Source organism: Anarhichas minor, unplaced genomic scaffold, assembly GCF_050575085.1.
Source record: "Anarhichas minor isolate MPS153535 unplaced genomic scaffold, ASM5057508v1 ptg000009l, whole genome shotgun sequence".
Lineage (NCBI taxonomy): Eukaryota > Metazoa > Chordata > Actinopteri > Perciformes > Anarhichadidae > Anarhichas > Anarhichas minor.
The window spans coordinates 595,017-614,005 of NW_027466455.1; the positions used below are offsets into that span (position 1 = coordinate 595,017).

Genomic DNA, 18,989 nt, shown 5'->3' on the forward strand with positions numbered 1-18,989 from the left:
TGGACGTCGCCGATTCAGAGAACGGAGAGGCGGACGTCGGCGATTCAAAGAGCGGAGAGGCGGACGTCGCCGATTCAAAAAGCGGAGGAGAGGCGGACGTCGCCGATTCAAAGAGCGGAGAGGCGGACGTCGCCGATTCAAAAAGCGGAGAGGCGGACGTCGCCGATTCAAAGAGCGGAGGAGAGGCGGACGTCGCTGATTCAAAGTGCGGAATAGAGGCGGACGTTGCCGATTCAAAGGGCAGAGAGACACTGACCAAAAGGAAGATGTTTCCGAAATGGAGAAACAATAAAGTTTTTCCGATGCCAGACACAGATAAGCCTGTGAAACCGTCAAAGGGGAAGAAACCTTCCCTGTTGAAAAAATTCTTGGTATTCTGCACATGCCGTGTATTCGCAGATGCAGATTAACCCTTCCTTCGGACAGCAGCGGTGATAGTCTGTCCATCGATGGAGGCTCGTTGCGGTCGATGGCGGCACGGTGATCGTCTTGCCATCGATTGTGGTTCGGTGCGGTGATCGTCTGGGCATCGATGGAGACTCGTTGCGGTGGATGGTGGCACAGTGATCGTCTTGCCATCGATTGAGGCTAGGTGGGGTGATCGTCTGGGCATCGATGGAGGCTCGTTAAGGTCGATGGTGGCACGGTGATCGTCTTGCCATCGATTGAGGCTCGTTGCGGTGATAGTCTGGCCATCGATTGAGACAGGGTGCGGTGATCGTCTGGGCATCGATGGAGGCTCGTTGCGGTCGATGGTGGCACGGTGATCGTCTTGCCATCGATTGTGGTTCGGTGCGGTGATCGTCTGAGCATCGATGGAGGCTCGTTAAGGTCGATGGTGGCACGGTGATCGTCTTGCCATCGATTGAGGCTCGTTGCAGTGATAGTCTGGCCATCGATTGAGACAGGGTGCGGTGATCATCTGGGCATCGATGGAGCCTCGTTGCGGTCGATGGTGGCACGGTGATCGTCTTGCTATCGATTGTGGTTCGGAGTGGTGATCGTCTGGGCATCGATGTAGGCTCGTTGGGGTCGATGGTGGCACGATGATCTTCTTGCCATCGATTGTGGTTCGGTGCGGTGATCGTCTGGGCATCGATGGAATCTCGTTGCGGTCGATGGTGGCACGGTAATCGTCTTACCATCGATTGAGGCTCGGTGCGGTGATCGTCTGAGCATCGATGGAGGCTCGTTAAGGTCGATGGTGGCACGGTGATCGTCTTGCCATCGATTGAGGCTCGTTGCAGTGATAGTCTGGCCATCGATTGAGACAAGGTGCGGTGATCATCTGGGCATCGATGGAGGCTCGTTGCGGTCGATGGTGGCACGGTGATCGTCTTGCCATCGATTGTGGTTCGGAGCGGTGATCGTCTGGGCATCGATGTAGGCTCGTTGGGGTCGATGGTGGCACGATGATCTTCTTGCCATCGATTGTGGTTCGGTGCGGTGATCGTCTGGGCATCGATGGAATCTCGTTGCGGTCGATGGTGGCACGGTGATCGTATTACCATCGATTGAGGCTCGGTGCGGTGATCGTCTGGGCATCGATGGAGGCTCGTTAAAAAAATAAAATAAATTAAAGCCGCGAGCAGCATTGATCGGGCCCTCGCAACTTCACGCACGTCGAGGGTACTAGCAGGACTCTGGCCATGCATTTCTGTGACCGTCATACACTGCGTGCATGAGTTAAACGGTATTTCCTTGTACTGGCAGGACTCTGGGTGACGTGGCCATGAATTTCTGTGACCATCACACTACTACACTACTATCTTCTCTCCAAAAGTGGCTTCCACACCAAAAAGCAAACCCGAATCCTGTTTGTTCAAACTCTGATTTCTAAGTGATCTAATTGGTTACAGGTGTTCTCACTGGTCCTTCTGTGTGCAGATGATTGGTAATTAAGGGTGGTTTCAATAGCAGTGTTTAGCAAACAAAACACACACAGGCTTTGTAGAAATATGCTAACGGTATTTACAGGCATGAACCGTATAAGTATTATGTGTGTGTGCTCATTTGCAATAGTGTTGCGTGTGTCATAGAGCAACCAACCCTGGCGTGTGCGTGTGTGAAGATAACTCGTCCCTGTGGCCGAACATCAGCCAACATTAGTGCAGTTTAAAGATGATGTGAAATGCAATTACTGTACCATCGGTTAAAATGCATTATACCTAGATTAATCACATCATGGTATTGTATTTGTTTAAATAAAATAATAATTGCAGTGATAAAGTTGTAAGGAAATCATTGTACTCTAATGATAAGGTAAGAATTTAGATGCATCCAGAATTAATTCAAAAAGAGGAGAGTCGGTATGCATGAGCTTCCTGAGATTTGAGATTGATAACGTAATCAACGTGATAATAAACATAGTTAACAGTAATGCTGACTGACACAGTGATGCAGCTTGTGGAGGGAGACGATCAAACTGTTCACAGTTCAATGAAAACATGATAGCCACAGGACATGTCTAAAAATATGAATCCAACTTAAAAAAAGAGCCGTCATCTGAACTTGGCAGTATATTTGAGCTGCTGTATATAACTATATATATATTCATGTTGAAGCTCTGGTGATCCCAGACGAGCTTCTTCTGAGGAGAATTCTCCACAGGATGCCTAAACTCAGTGCGTCATGACGGGGAGGGCCATCTTTTTAAATTATGAAAGTAGTGAATTTCCAAAATGTCAAAATCTGTCACCGCCTGTAAAACACCCTCCTATCATGTATGATAATATATTCTTTCTGATACCACCCGTATCCAAATGTGCCACAGGTGTCCCTGATGTACTGGGGAGTGTGCACTTGGAGCTCTTTTAAATTTACAAAATGTATAACATGAAATCAATGACAAGAAAACAACTGTGTTGCGAACGAAGACTTTCTTCTACATGCACTTAAGTCATACCTCAGCACATGTGGATTCATGAGAATTAGGGCTTCCTGCTAGTCATTACATTACCATTGAAGAAGTGACACTGTGATGTGTGCGTCACAAGTGGAGGGGTGGTAATAGCACTATCTAGTAGTAAAAAAACAACAGTGCAGACATCCTGCAAAAGATGCATCAAGTGTTACATTTCTCTGCCTATGATAACTGTAAAATATCAACAGTGAGCATTTTAAAACCTGCACTTATTCACAACACTGAATGAGTTGTCTGTTAACAGTCAACAGTCTCTTTTATTATAAATGTCAAATGCAAACAAGTGTTATAAAGGTGCAAAGAGTTACAATTACAGTAAAAGGAAAGACATATCAATTACATTATCAAAATAGCCTCTATGCAGATATTGGATATTTTCAACCACCTTCCACAGAAACCACCAAATCAAGTGCTTCACCATTATTACACAATCATTATCATCTTCATCATCATTATAGTAGGTGCTATTAACAAGGATGCTGAACACTAGATATTGGAGAATACGATTTCCCTTTAGCTGAACACTGATTGGTTCAGAATTACGGGGATTTGCAGCTGCACTGTCATTGGATGCTGTTAAAAGTGTGCTGGTAGAAGACTTTGGCGTTAGCGTCGTAATCCATAGTTAAGGTTTCGCCAATACTCTGAGCCCCCAGACTAGCGCCGCCGAGGGCCGAGGACTGCCGCAGAGTCAGGAGGCTGTAGCGATGGAAACGGCCCTTGAACTTGTCAGATGCTGCCACTTCATCCAAGACCTCAGTGAACCCTAATCACAGAATCAGAGACAGGAAGATGCAGAAACTAAGAGAGGAAACTGAGATTTGGAGGAACTTTTTTTACAGCTTCACCTCTTTCAGAGTCAAAATGATGGGGAAAATAAGTTAAGACCTCATTATCTTGATTTTCGGGGCACTGACCTGGCTTCAGAAGCTCCCAGCTCTTCCACACTGAGCCCACACACAGCACGGGCAGGCCGAGGTCACTACTCAACAGAGGCTGTCATCAGAGAGGGACGAAGAGAGTCATGTGTGAATGTTTTTAACACGAGTGAAGGTACAGTATATGTGTGTGTGTGTGTGTGTGTGTGTACATTACCTCTTGTGCTGTTGGTAAAACTGCTTCTACGTGTTTTGCCAGGACTCTCCCAGCCTGAGTAAACACATACTGACAGAGAGCGTCCCCTGCTTCCGCACCTGAGACACATGCAAACAAACACTTTTCATTTGACCTCCCCATTCAAATCTCTTACTCGTCACCTTAAAAGAACCAAGCAGGAAATGATGCGCCGTCCTACCTTCAGCCAGCTTTACGCACAAACCGGCAAAGTGGGACTTCTGGAAGTCTCTGTAGAGGTGCGGCAGCATGCCCATCAGATTTGACACCTGTAATAAATTGTACACTTTTATCCATATATGCAAAATACATCAGAAGAGCAAAACGTAATTTCTCGAAATCAGATGACACTCAACTGTTTGACTTCTCAGAGGTGTTTTTGATTCAAGGTTCGTTTCTTAGCCTGGCTGGCACTTCAAATGAACACATTTCTCACTGTGACGCTGACCTGGAAGTACTCCTCCATGGCCTTGCTGACATGCGTAATGTCATGGGGAGGAGCGACCAGGTTGTCCCTGGCATCAAACACCGTCTTCACCGCCAAACGAGAGATCCAGAATGCTGAGAAAGAGAGAGACCATTGAAAGGGTCTGGTGTCCAATCAGTAAAGCTGATTCATATACATATTGCCGTGGTTACCTCCTCCTTCGTCACCCATCATGTGACCCCAGCCTCCACAGCCGATCTCTGAGCCGTCGGGATTGACCAACTTGCAGTTAGAGCCGGTCCCTGATATCAACACAACACCTCCTACAGAGAAAACAGAGACGGCCCGATGCTGACTGGTATTATATGACAATGACGATCTCATTAAGCCATAAAGTGTGGAAAGACACGCTATAAATGATATCACTTTGATACAGCCACACCTAAGGGGGTAAAGTATCAGGTGTTTCCCTGATTTCCACTGTATCTGTCACTGTGAGTGTCTTACAATAGAAAGAGACTAGTTACCACGATTGCTGGCAGTCGCCATTGCGCCGATTGCATCTGTGGTGATGAAGTAGTGCCGGCAGAGAGTTGGGAAACGTTGCTTCATGTCAGCGATCAGTTTGTCGATGGCGGCTTTCTGCTCCCCACCGCTCAGAGACATGCCCTGCGCGTACAGAAACATCTGTGTTTAAAATGTCCCACTTGTGTCTTCATGGGATGCTTTCATTGGAGGTCATCGTACGAGCGTTTCACAAACAGTCTGACTGACCAACGAGCACAGCGGCGTGTTCGGATCCAGCCCTGCCTCCATCTTGGCTCTTTGGACCATGTCGTTGATGGTTTCAATACATTTGTCCACCCCGACCAACTGTATAAACATGGTCACACACACACGAACAACATCTTTATGCAATCAGTTTTTTTCTGGTCTTATGCATTGAGTAAATATATAAGACAAGCACAAAACCTCCAAATTCCCCTTATTTATTCCTTTTACCCAGTGGTTAGTGGACGGTCCCTCCGTCTCGGCCAGGATCTTTCCATCTGCTGCCACCACCACCGCTTTGGAGTGGGTCGCTCCACTGGAGACAGACATAGAGAGGGCAGAGGGGATGAGAGAAACTGAAACACATGCATACATCAAGACAAACAGATATGCATCTGCTGTGATATATAAACTGACAGGTGAGGCAGCAAGGACACAAATACTCGCACTTTTAAAGTGCAAAAAAAGCTTTAAAAAGGATCACGTTTGTTAATTTACATATATTGAGAGGAAGTGGTCACGAGACTCACACAGCTAAAAAGCTCCCCCAGTCAGAAGACTAGTCTATGGTCAGTATGCAACTAAAAAAGTATTAGATAAAACTGTAAATTGCTCTGTGACAAACCGCAAACAACTCGAATAAAAGCCTGCAACACACACTAGCATTGACCGATAGTTTAAAGTCCGTGTTTGTTTTTATATTGTAATTAATTCTCACCCCTCTACTCCACAGAACACTGATGCCATGTCTCACTTCCTGTTTTGGTCCAGTCGGTTCAGGCAGTGCGCAAATATCGCGAGAGCGGCAGGAGAGCTCCAAGCTGCAGTAATAATAAACTACCAGTAGGTGGCAGCTGTGTTTTCCCATGTGTTATTAAGAAATGAATGGCAGTGACTGTGATTCAAATCACACATTTATTACGTTATGTCATAATGCATTTTGGAAATATATAATCTACAGGTAACATTGTGTGATGGTGATGATAAAAAAAAAGAAAAACATATAGTAAGGCAGAAAATGTTATGCAAGGTACTAAGGTTTGTTCACTGCTATGTGCTATGTGAGAAAAACAGAAAGACAGGGCAATAGCAGGTTTTCTTGTATTGTGAAAGAACACTGTCAAAGTAAAGACTAATTGTGTGTCTTGGCTCATGGTCTAAAAAAAACATACTCAGTGTCAAGTATCGGCCCAATATGGACAGATATTTAGGACCATTTGGTTATGGACTGAAAACAACAACTTTGAGTTACACTGTGAGCCAGCAGGAGGCATCTGCAACACATTAACTTTGAGGCCAGCTTCTCTTTGCCAACATCGGTTCCTTAAAAAAAAGTTCATTCTTTGGCTACCCAAAATGTCTGTGATATCACTGTACTTTTACCGTATATTATTTGTTTGTATAATGAATAGTAGCAGTTTTCTATGAGTTTGTATAGCCCTGCTGTGATGTCCTGCAGTATGTTTTCCAAAATATACATCATCTGTTGTTACATGCAGTTTAAAGTATAATGCACGTTATGCATATAGTCTGTGTGCGCCTTAGAAAGTGAGCGTGTCAGAGCTGAAACCCAACAGAGAAGTTATACAAGAGTGAGGAGGAGGGAGGAGAGGAAGAATAGGAGCGGCTCGGTGCGCTCGCCATGCGCTGCTCACTCTTCTAATATACAGGCTATGCCCACTCCCCCTGTAGGGAGACAGCTGCGTCAAGCACCACAAGCTCACTACTATACCGGATGTTAAATAATTTGGATTTAAAAATAAAAACACACATACGCGATCAAATTTTGCAAAGCCCATAAACAATGGGAACATAATAATACATATTTCTCAAACTCTTTGGGGTTTCTATTGAGCTCTTCTATGAATAAAAATGTTTAACAAACAATGGTCTTGGTAATAAATGCAAAGCTGTATTGCTAGTCTCCTTAAATAAATAATTAATATTTCTGTCAATTTCAAAACTCTTGCACTTTATCCACAAAGAGCCTAATGCCAGTTGAAATGACAAGGGGGCCCTAAGGTGACACGTTGAGGACCTGTCTTGTGGTGGGTCTCCTGAATTAAAAATCTAATTTAAAAGTCTACATGTGTAGGCTACTTCGGAACTGCGATACTTAATTGGACTTTTATTCTGAAAGTTGTAACCGGAAGCGCTTCGTTATCTATTAAGCGTGGCTTTCCTCTCTGTTCAGACCGTACAGGAGGAGAGAGGCGACAGACAGGCGACCCGCCGACAACATTCAGACACTCTTTAACTTTCTCGGGACCACCTCGGGACTGTTTTGGCTTTTTTTAAAATTTCCACCATGACACCTTCAGCTGTGCGCGAGCGGTACGATACGTGCGCTTTAACAGCGGGGGGGCGGAAGTGAGAGAAGGGGGAAGTTGATAGGAGGATATAGGAAAAAATAAACCCCTCAAAAGTGAGTCAAGTTCAAGTCGAATTTCGCCTTTCTAGAGGAAGGGTGGCCCTGGAGTGTTTGAGGGCATGGACACCCACGTTAAGGAGGGACAACTTTATGTGCAGCATCAGAAGTTTGGAAAGGTAAGTCCAAGGAGAACAGTTGTTTCCTATAATATATTATAACGGTAGTGGCGTTGACAGAAATGATGAAATGTAACTGTTGCTAGTAACCGCTTAAAAAGAAGGCTTTAAGGATGCTATAACATCAAGCTTATAGGCAGCGATATAAATGTAATATTAATATAATATACCAGTAATATATGAGGAAATGCTTTATTCGACGAAGGTCTTTAAAGCCAATAAAAGTAGCTAAAATGCTTCTCAGACACTAAAAGTCCCCTTATGAATATTATAGAAATACCACAGCAAGTGATACAGTAACTGCTGCCTATGATAACCAGTTTGTAAGTCCTTATAGAAATTAAGAAAATGATATTATTGGCGACAAAATAATCAAAAGATTCTCTCCTAGGAACATTTTAGAAATGATAAAGTAATACCATATATTTATGAGACAAATAAAGCCTGTTATTGATTCGTTTAAGTCAACACAGCAGCAGAAGTTTGTTGGTAAATATGTTCACGTTGACTTTGCGCAATCCCTGCTTGTGCGCCATAAGGGAGCCGCATTTTTGATCATGACACATAAATAGAGCACATATTGATGCAATTACAGAGCAGCCATTGTGCCCAGCGTCTTCAAAGACAAACACGCAGTAGATGCAGAGAGAGAGAGGAAGTTCCAGCCATGTTTCACTGATCTGGCCTTGTTTTGATGTGGTGGCTTTGGAGTAAACCTGCTGCGCATCTCTGTGTGTGAGCCAGTATGCACGTGAACGTGTTAATGAGCTGCTAACAGCCACAGTGCACTGTAGTAACATTCAGTGAATGTACAAATGCATGAAAGCAAAGTGGACTGAAGCACCTTTTTTTTTAGGTTATGAGACTTGTTGGTGTTTGTGTGTGTGAGCTGGTGACACCTCAGTCATTAGGTAATAGAGCTGCGTGATTGAAAACACACCTTGTTTGATACATTTTGACTTTCCACAATAAGCACTCCCACAACAACATAGATTCATAGAGCTGCAAAGTCGAGACAGTGGCGAAACCGACCTTTTTCACGAAGGTGGCAGACATATTTCCACTTCAGCTGCGTTTAAACAGCTGTTCACACCATTGCAAACACTGTCAACAAGCCAGGTTAGTGTTGTTGCCCCCTGCGCACTCATTTTAGTTTAGGAGATCACACAGCAGGTCTCGGTTAAATGTCAGTGATAGCACCCGTGGGTGTGTCTGTGTGTTTATTCCAGTGCTTGGCCTCCATGCAACCTCGCCTTTGGTCTCCTTGCACCGCTGGATAATAACTCATTTACTCTTTCAGATTTGTAAGAGGCTCTTTGTCTCTGTGTCTCTCTCTCTGGTCATATGACACGGATCAACAAAACGTTCTGGCCATGTTTCCTGCCCCGAAGTCACGGGTCCACAATAGATATTCTTGCTTCCAAAAGCACAACTTTCAATGCCTTTTGTAAACAGTAGAAAATAAACAGATTGAGAACAAACAAGAGTCTCCTCATATTGAAAATGTAACATGTTATCTTTTTAGAGTTGAGCATGAAGATGAACCGAAGTGGATAAAAATGCACCAGAGTAGAAAAGAATGGCACAGGAAGCTGAACGTCGGCTGATCTGAAAGTGTTGAAACTGGTTTGAGGTTTGCTGGGCGGATTATGCAATCGTCAGAGCTGTCAGTGGACACACACACACACACACACACACACACACACACACATTCATAAAGGCTCGTTGTCATGTGCGTGGGCAGGCTGCTAGGATGTAAACTGTCAAGATGCATCCAGGTTTCATTTATGTTGTGTCAAAGATTTTAGTGTCCACGCTCCACATCCAATCAGATATCAGTATTGGGGAGACTAGGAAGAAAAGGAATCATGTAGAATTTATATTGACAGAACATCAAGAGCATAAGTTGCTTTCTTTATGTATGTTTCTCAGCTACTGTTATGCAGATGTTAGTTAAACTTTGCCCAAACTTTGCCCCGGAGTTGTCACGCACAAAAGACACAAGAAGCACTCCAGCTATACTGTCAGAAAACTAGAGAAAAAGATAAGCTTCGTCATATTTTGGATTGACCAATGTGTTTGATCATTGGATGTTTTTTTTTTTGTCTTCTGTCAAAAATCTGTCCATGTTGATTTCTGTATAAATCTTTTAATTAAAGTTATAATAAAAGTCTTTCCTGCATTAGAGCCTTCATTTTTGTTTAATATTCCCAAATGATTTTAGATGAACCCAGTTTTGGTTCAGCTCCATGTGCCCACAGTCATGCGTGTTCCCACTGCACTGGCTCGCCCCCCCCCCCCAGTTTGGGAATCGTTAGATTGGCCGATGGACAAAGAAATGTATAAGAAAATGTATAAAAAAATATGTTAGGTGCAACATTTGTGAAGTGCCCCTTTAATGAAACACCAGAGGGATTTGAAAAGACCCCCTTTAAACACAAAAATACATGTGCTGGTTCCTCTGAAGTTTGATGCACACGGCGTTACAAAGGCATGCATAACAAAATCCACATCTGAACACTGCAGAGGATTAAAGCACGCCAAGTATTTGTGGTGATGTGGATGTTCACGTCCACAGTGGAGCCTTGTGTATATACAGCACATGTGGTTACAGTACCTAGGCCCAGCGCCTGATGAAGTTGATTGAGTCCTTAACTTTTTACTGTTGTAATTACAGTCTTTACTCTTGTCGAGCTGTCATTTGTTTTCATCTCGGGGCCAAATCATGTGGAGCATGAGCGATGTGATTTAGTGGTAAAGTAGCTGCCTGTACGTGCATCCACTTGGATCTGCAGTTTTTGCAGTTTTATCTGCACCCCGGATCTACAAAAAGCTCTCGGTTTGATGTGGATGTCAGCAGCTGTTTGCCAGCTACCGGCAGAGGCTGCAGATGTGGGTAGTTGGTAAATGATGAAGACAGCTTCAGCCGTGAGCCAGCAGACACTTGAACAGACGGGGCGTGTCGGGATAAAGTAGTATTACACACATCACGTCAAGAGTAATACCTGCCTGATGGATTAATGGGATTCATCTGATATTCTCTTCATTTTTTTCGCCGCAGGTAGCATCTCTGATGCTGAATCCTATTTCTCTGAAAAGAAGCAACAGATTATTTGAGGCATGAAGATAAGGGCATTGGTGGGCACGGATAAGAGTCAACGTTATCGTGAGCATGCCGTATGATGAACGGATAATGTACCATTTTATATTTTCACAAACATATCTTTTTGATCACAGTGCAGTGTTGGTTTTGGCATGCTATTTGAGATAAGAAAAGACACACACACACACTTTTTTTCATCAGATTCAAGCTGACCTCATTGTGAATGATGACGACAACATACTTTTTGATTCTGCTCCGATACACAAACATACTTTCACTCTCTCGGATAAACACACACTCTGCTCCAGCGTGTGTCACTGAGGTCTGTCTGTGGCCAGTGGGAACATGGTCCAGTGGTTTAGTTAAATAGCATCCTGACAGATAGAGAAGAGCCTGTGTTTGAGCGGTGAAAGCAGTGGATTAAATGTATCCACCCATCACACACACACACTCGCACACACTCCTCCAGCTCCTGGAGTGACTTAGGTCCCCACGGCAGGTTTTGAAGGGTGAACTCCAATGAATCGCACAGAAAGCATCTTCCTGTATCTCACAATAATATAATGGTAAAATGAGTGCAAAATGTGAATTCATAAACAAATAAATACAATGACCGTTTTGAGGACAGACATGGCAGAATTTGTCCTAGTAGTTTATGCAAAATGATCTCACAAGAATTCATACAGCCAGACAATGTATTAATGCCTTATTGTACTTACTTACTTTGCACATGAACAGGGACACTGTGCAACGGTTACATTGCACATGCACGTTCAGAATGATGCAAGATGGACATCATTACCCGCATTTATTCTTCTTAAAATGAGGTCTACATTTTAATAACAAATAAACAAAGGAGTGACAGTGCCAAGGGCAAGTCCCAGGGAATTAGATTTAATTTCTTATCCTAGCTTGATGCAGCTTCTACTCACAAACAATATGTTAAAAAGGAAAAAACTAAACTTTTCAGTAATGAACGTAGAACGTAGAGCAGTGTTTTTATCGGAGCTTTTCAAAGCGCCTTTTCTTGTAAATGTAAATTTCTCAGAGCGATAGGTCATCATGACGGTAAAGGCTCTTTATTGTTTGGGCAGTGAAACTGTGAAACAGAGAAACACAAACGCACACTACTGCAGTTCATTCTGTTCTTGTGAACAGGCAGGGCGTCCGTGAGGAAGTATCTCTCTCCATCTCTCTGTCATGATCCTTTTTGCATAATTTCCACTTTGTGTGTAGTTGCTGATAACGGTCTGTTGCCTTATATGGAGCAGCTGTTTCACATGTAGACACATACACACACATACACCCACACACATACACTCACACATATACATTCACACACATACACTCACACATATACATTCACACACATACACCCACACACATACACTCACACATATACACCCACACCTTTTAGGACCGTATTTCAACAGGGGTTAATGTTTCGCACCGTCTTCATGTATACAGCACAACCACACGTTTTTGTCACAGTCTCTATGTGTGATTGTATGCACTTGTGCACAGCAACAGATGGTCCTTAATGCGCAGAGGGGGAATATGTACAACAATACAAACAGATGCACACACATGCACACACACACTGAGACACACCTGGGTGCAGAAGAAGGAAGTGAAGAGTATCCTGGGTAATGACAATCCCACACATTTCCTGTCCTTTCTGGCAGTTAGTTAATCGTGCATGTGTTGACTTATGAAACCTGGTGTGCATGTGCATGTGCAATTTCTGACTTATAGAAATTGATGAAGTTGGCTTTCATTTATGCACGTTTCTTGTCAGTTCTGTTCTTGCAATAATTGTGATGTTTACAATTTATGACAGCGTTATTGCTGGAGAGTCCCACCTGGTTTGTGCTTACTGTTAAATTGCAACGAGGATTAAATAATTTGATTGATTTTTAAATTGTGCAAATGCTATAATTCCACTTTAAGACCGACTCACACGTCTGTGATCTCCATGCTGTGAGTGACAGCGAACAAGCTGCCATGTTGGTAGAATTCATCCGCTAACCCAGTGGTGAAAAGTACAGGAGTGCTAATTTTGTTTCCATTGCATTCACACTTCATTAAATATACATATTGTACTTTTACCCCTTCAGTTATGGTCAGTAGTTTATAACATACATTTTAATGGACCCAACAGTGGGGTTCTGGTGTTGTGCACGCTGGCTCTCTGTCACATTGTCCTGTCTTACTGGGACTCTTGAATAGGACGGAGCCCTCGTTAGTGTTATGAGTAACACCTGTGCTTTCCCTCCAACGACAACTCAAAGTGTCTGGCTATTGGTTTACTTCAAATAGCCCTAAATAGACACATTTTCTGCAGCAATTTCCCAACTGTAGTCATGAGTTTTTTTTTCAACCCTCTACTATCTACATTCATATCCAAAGTCACACGCTGTGAGCTGCGTATAGGTGGTTTTCAGATGAACTGGATGATCATTTTATTGTTAGATAATAAAGAAAATGTCCCTTTATCCCTTTTCACTAAAACCCGTTCCCCAACATGAACAGTTTCAGTTTATCTGATACATTATTAATGTAGGTTTTTTGGAAATTCCTGGTTTTACTTTTGCCCTTTGCTTCAGTGAACCTATTGTTAAAACATTCTACCGGGTTATTCAACGTCCCCTTTTTTCAAGTTCTGCGCTGTAAAACCACCTCATCTGCCCTTTAAGTGAGGCGGCGGCACTACAGTGTGTCTCATTCTTCTCCGTCAGCAGGATTTTCCCCGCTGTTCGAAGGATTTTCAAGCCGCTGACCTTCCTGTCACAAGCTCAGCTCTCTGCCTGTCAGACAGCTTCTGCCCCAACCAAGTGAATGTAAGGGGAAAACACAGCTGTAGCTGAGATGAGGCAGAGTGTGACGCGGGGTAGCCAAAAACACACACACACACACACACACACACACACACACACACACACACACACACACACGTCCAGAGGGTACAGGGACTTCCCAAACAAGTGTTGAGTTCTGGTATCTCATACAGTTCCATGTATACTCGTTTGTGTAGTGATTGCACACAATCTCACATGCAGTGTGTCATCATGTCCATAGTTGGCACTGCACATCTGGAGTCTTGTACACTCGCTCGCTGTGCTTCTTCAGTATTTTGAGTCACGTTGTTTGGTCACGTCCCTTTTCTGTCCCCGAGGAGGAAGAGCTCATTGTCAGTGGTTGCTTCCTCACTGCGGGCCCCAGAGAGACATGATGCACCTGTCACCTACTTTTAGACCGGGGGTCATATTTTTAACCTGTGTGTAATTTCACACAGTGTTGTTATTTTGTGGTCATACCTATTATTGGGTGCCCATCTAGTTGTCACACTAAACTTTTACCCACTGTATTTATTCATTCTGTACCTGTGGTCCACTGCTGCTGAGTGGAACATTGGTGTGTGCGACCCGTCTGAGTCATGCCTCCTACATTAAGCCTCAGTCGGTAGAGTAGAAGAAAGGGAAAGACCTGGAAATGTTATTTTGACTCACGTCTTCTGTGATCTTCAAACCTTAACATTCTCCACTTTTCATCGTTTTTTGATTATTTGTGGCAATCGCTGCATTTTGCTTCCCCCCCCCATGCTGTCTGAACAAACCACATGGAAATTGTTCCTCCCCCCTCAGACAGATGTAAGCAGGCCAGATGTGTGTCATCCCCCCCACTACATTTTTTTATTAGAACAAGCTAACAAAATGGAAACTCAAAGAAAGAAATGTGATACCGTACGTACAAATTTTGACAATATGTATGTTGAAGGGATGAATCAAAGGGAAACCACTGGGTCCGATGATACATCTCTCACATCACACATAGTCATTTGTTCCATTGATAACGTGAAAATATTGATTAGTGCAGATTAAAGTGCAGCTTTAATCTTCTCCTCTTCAACTTTTACACTCATCAGAAATGGAAGAAGAACTGGTTCGTCCTCTACCCCGCCAGTCAGAACGGCATCGCCCGCCTCGAGTTCTTCGACGCGCCCTCGGGCGGAGTGGGCGGGGCCGGCGGAACCTCCGGAAGCGGGTCCAATGAGAAAACCAGGAAGCTCGACAAGAAGATCATCCGCCTGTCGGAGTGCATTTCCATCCTGCCGGCTGTGACGGAGAGCTGTCCCAAAGAAAACATGGCAGCTTTCTGTGTGGAGACCAACGACAAGACGCACGTGTTCGCCGCGGAGAAGAGCGTCGCCAAAGACTGGATGGATACCATGTGTGACATCGCATTCCAGGTATCCTTACACTTTCTCTCTCCTTGTGTCTGTGAGTTTTTAAGGTTTGAGTTTACGTGTTTGTTTTCGAGCCTGAATATGACGAAAAATACTCTTTAGTCTCTTTAGTTTGGGGGGAAACGCTGAAGAACCGCTGTTCTAAATGTTGCTCTCAACTGGGATCGTAGCTTAATTCCTTTTGTTGTGTGACTTCCAAAATTTCCCACATGCCCCTGGAGTGTCTGTACAGGCCACAGCTTACATTGTGTGCACTGACACACACGCACATACACACACATGAACGTTACACTTATTTGCAGAGAGGAAGCCGGGGGGGGGGGGGGGGGGGGGGGGGAGTTTCCAGCAGGACGACTTCATCCGCTTCGTCCTCTGTCTTTATTCTTTTTCCTCTTTCCCCTCTCTCACTCTTTGCCCACTCAACCCTCCCAGTGGACTGGAACGTTGTCTACACATAAACCAAAATGCAAACTCCTGATTAACATACTATGAGGATCCTAATTTGCCTGCTTTATCAGCTGGTTGACTAGTAGTGTCTCTGCGTTTTGTTGTGTCAGCAGGGAGGAGGCGGCAACAGCACCGCTGCAGACTCCAATGGAGGAGCCCAGGACCTGCAGATGGCTGAAAACCTCATCTACTACTCCAGAGAGGAGGGTAAGGACTTCAGAGACATATTTTAGCACAGCAGATCATTAGAAATGAGGAGAATATAAGTAAACCTATAGCAAAAACACGTCTGGCTTCTTCTCCTCGCAGTGAACGAGTTCTGGGTGAGCATTCAGCGAACCGAGGCGTCGGAGCGCTGCGGGCTGGCCGGCAGCTACTGGCTGAAAGCTGAAAACGACACCTTAATCTTGAAGGAGCCAAAGACCAAGAGGAATGTTCTGGTGTGGCCCTACAAGCTGCTGAGGAGATATGGGCGAGACCGGGTGGGTGTCTGCGCTTATGAGACAAACAAATATATATTATCTTCAGGGATCAAAAATAGATCTCTGACGGATCTGACGAGTACAGGCAGAGGAAGTTTGGTGTGTTCAATTTAAGCCCAGTCTTCATCGTATTTAGGAGGTGCAAATGAGTGTGTGTGTGTGTGTGTGTGGGGTCAGGGCCTCGCTGTCACAGAGGATATTTATCTTTAGAGTCTGGTTGTTTTTGTGATACTTTGATAGAGACCAATGGTTTTAAAATTTGTCTACACAATTTGTCTCTGTACGTAGGTCTCTGCGTTTGCGAAAAAGAAAGCAGGGGAAGAAAGTGTGTGTATGAAGTCAAATTGGAACAGTAAGTGAAAACAGTGTAGTGATAAAATAGATAAGCTGAGAAAAGTAAAGTTCAGTGGAAAAAGGAAGCAAGCCGTCTAGTGCCAAGAATATTATAAATGACTTCTGTGACTAGCTTCCATTATTTCGCTTCCATTTTGTCATTTCTTCAGACGCCTCTGTATATATTTATTTAGTCTCTCTGCTTTCCTCCTCCAGGTGATGTTCTCGTTCGATGCAGGCCGGCGCTGCGACTCGGGCCCCGGTAACTTCACCTTTGAGACCAAGCAAGGCAACGAGATCTTCTCGCTGGTGGACCAGGCCATCCAGTCGCAGAAGGTGCTGGTCGAGGAGCGCCACCTCAGCTGCCCCGTTAACTTTGACCCAGAATGCCCTGCGTCGCTGCAGCACATACACAACGCCAGCGTGACGGCAGCAAGCGGAGACAGCAGCGGCAGCAGCTGCAGCAGCCGGGAGGCAGACGGAGATTCAGGCGGCAGCAAACCGGGCTCTGCCGATGGTGTGCTCGGGAAGAGGGAGGGCGGAGATGGAGGAGGAGGAGGAGGAAGGGGGCAAGGCACTGCCGGAGGACTCAAGGGGAGGAGTTTACCAGAACCACCAGCCATGCTGGGGGGTTTGGGAGGTGGGGTGGGGCCTCCAAAGACTCCTAGGGGACACACAGCAGCAAAAGCTCTTTCCTCAACTGATGAACAGGCAAGTCTTTATTCTGAGCCAGCAGATTCGGTCCGCCTGCCTCTGCAAGGCATCGACTGCCTGTACTCCGACCCGGTGGACAGCATTAAAAGTCAAAGTCAAACCAGCAACCCATCCACCGTTCCAGTGCCCACCCCACGCCTCCGACCAGTAGGAGACGAGGCCTCGGCGGGTGGCATCCAAGGGGATCACCACCTCGTGGGCAGCAACCACAGGAAGCCACCGGACTTGTACTCGCACCTCTACGACCGGATCAGCCTGGAGCTGAGCCAGAAAACGAGCGCGCTGGGTCTGAACGGGGCAGCGGGGGGAGGAAGAGGCGTGAACAGTAACAGGCGACCCCCAGGAGGTCAAGCAGAGGGTGCTTCCTCGCCTCCTGCTCCGCGTCCGGAGCACATCTACGATGAACCCGAGGGTTGCGCCAAAGGAGGCGCGAGGATGGCCACTAGTTCAGGGATGAGTATTTATGACGAGGCGCGCTTGGAGCCCTACAACCAGAGGAGACAGGAAGACCTATCAGGGTTGGAGGGAAATTACAGCAGCCCCTCCCACAGACAGTCGCCTCCGCAGCTGGGCCCAAGCCGCGGCGCGGCGCAGCCTCCGGCTCCAGCTCCGGCTCCAGCTCCGGCTCCGGCTCCGAGGTGGCCCAAACCTGTCACCGCCCCCAAACCGGGCCGGGTCGCTTTTGGCCGAAAAGAGCCGATGCCCCTGCCCCCCGGGAAACATGGAGGTCCTGGCAGTAATATGAACAACAACAACAACAACATTTGGGGTGGAGGAGACGAGGGGAGGGAGCTGTACAGCAGAGTGTCGAAGCAGAAACCTCCATCTGCTAATTCGTGGTACAACCAGCACCACCAGGCACCGCTGAGATCACCTGATATCATCTATGACAACTTGGGAGATGTTTGACATCCTTCTTTTTTTTACAGAGACTAAAAATGAAATGTTTATCCCCTTCGTGAGAAGAGGAGACTTGCTTCATGCCTTTAATCTTGCAGTTTTTTGTAGGGACTAAGCACATTTCTTCCTCTGTGGACTGGCATAGTTGGACTGATTCATTCGGAGTAGCTACACTCCGAACTATGAGAACACCACATGACGGCTGCATTTCGAAACATGGAGTGCAACTATTGTAGGACCACCCTCTGTGTGTGTGTGTGTGTGAGTATGTGTGAGTTTGTTTGAGAAAGAGCGAGTGTTTGCATGGTCAAACCCATAACTGGAGTACCAAGCCACTGTGTGGTTGGAACAAACCACTTCACTTGAACACACACACACACAGAAAGCATTTGGATTTGCCAAAAGGAGCCCGGCCTACAGGCTTCACTCCAGCAAGCTGAGAGAGCGGCTTGGCTCTGCTTTTTCAAAATGTCTGTCGTGCTGATGGAGTAACTGGGAAACATGTTTTTGCACTTCTTAGGTTTGGAGCTTTGAGGCTAGGACTTCGCCAAAAGGAGCTGGTTTTTTTCTGTTTGTGTTTTCTGGACTCATGTATCATCCTGGATCCCAATAAATCAGGGAGACTTCCAACAAAATCAACCCAGGACACTAGTATGCGACGAAGTTGCATCTTAGGATCCTCATCAATGTAAAAACATTGTTGCTACTGTTCTGGAGGAAGCATACAAAGTGGATCTTGAAACCAGACCTAAATGAATCATAAAGAGGTGATGGGGTCACATGGTCCTCATGCTTTGAGTTACAGAGGAGACTTCCCACACGAGATATCATAGAATCCCTTACGTTTCTATGTACAGACTAAATATGAAACTAATCAATCCCCTGCAATGTGTCGGTATGTGAATGAATGTCAGAATCAGCTGTGCTGTCTGTAAATATAACTATTAATAAAAACGGTTCCAAAAACATAAAAAGAGGTTCTC

At 45.2% G+C, this 18,989-nt stretch overlaps 2 protein-coding genes across 3 annotated transcripts; one reads left to right on the top strand and one right to left on the bottom strand.

The window, feature by feature from the left end:
* Positions 1 to 3,149: 3,149 nt before the first annotated feature.
* nagk (N-acetylglucosamine kinase) lies at positions 3,150 to 6,010 on the bottom strand. The gene is made up of 10 exons (XM_076087251.1): positions 5,953 to 6,010; positions 5,466 to 5,550; positions 5,238 to 5,336; positions 4,991 to 5,132; positions 4,676 to 4,786; positions 4,485 to 4,597; positions 4,218 to 4,305; positions 4,019 to 4,116; positions 3,841 to 3,919; positions 3,150 to 3,689 (listed from the first exon to the last, which is right to left on the bottom strand). The coding sequence occupies exons 1-10, from the start codon at positions 5,979 to 5,981 to the stop codon at positions 3,487 to 3,489; spliced, it is 1,047 nt and encodes a 348-aa protein (XP_075943366.1). The 5' UTR covers positions 5,982 to 6,010; the 3' UTR covers positions 3,150 to 3,486.
* Positions 6,011 to 7,442: 1,432 nt separating this feature from the next.
* On the top strand, positions 7,443 to 18,980 carry dok1b (docking protein 1b). 2 transcript variants are annotated; one of them, XM_076086957.1, is made up of 5 exons: positions 7,443 to 7,781; positions 14,810 to 15,133; positions 15,688 to 15,784; positions 15,887 to 16,059; positions 16,609 to 18,980. In XM_076086957.1, exons 1-5 carry the CDS (start codon positions 7,725 to 7,727, stop codon positions 18,013 to 18,015), a joined length of 2,058 nt encoding a protein of 685 aa, XP_075943072.1. In that variant the 5' UTR covers positions 7,443 to 7,724; the 3' UTR covers positions 18,016 to 18,980. The 2 variants fall into 2 exon arrangements, with proteins under 2 accessions (XP_075943072.1, XP_075943073.1); XM_076086958.1 differs by having other exon boundaries at positions 15,691 to 15,784.
* Positions 18,981 to 18,989: the final 9 nt, after the last annotated feature.

Bases quoted from the DNA above. Each gene is read 5' to 3' on its own strand.
- nagk (XM_076087251.1), bottom strand. From the start codon at position 5,981: ATGGCATCAGTGTTCTGTGGAGTAGAGGG. The intron at 4,787-4,990 runs GTAACTAGTCTC...TTTTCTCTGTAG, and splicing joins GGCGACTGCCAGCAATCGTG to GAGGTGTTGTGTTGATATCA. The intron at 3,920-4,018 runs GTAATGTACACA...CTCTGATGACAG, and splicing joins TTTTACCAACAGCACAAGAG to CCTCTGTTGAGTAGTGACCT.
- dok1b (XM_076086957.1), top strand. From the start codon at position 7,725: ATGGACACCCACGTTAAGGAGGGACAACTTTATGTGCAGCATCAGAAG. The intron at 15,134-15,687 runs GTATCCTTACAC...TTGTTGTGTCAG, and splicing joins TGTGTGACATCGCATTCCAG to CAGGGAGGAGGCGGCAACAG. The intron at 16,060-16,608 runs GTGGGTGTCTGC...TTCCTCCTCCAG, and splicing joins GGAGATATGGGCGAGACCGG to GTGATGTTCTCGTTCGATGC.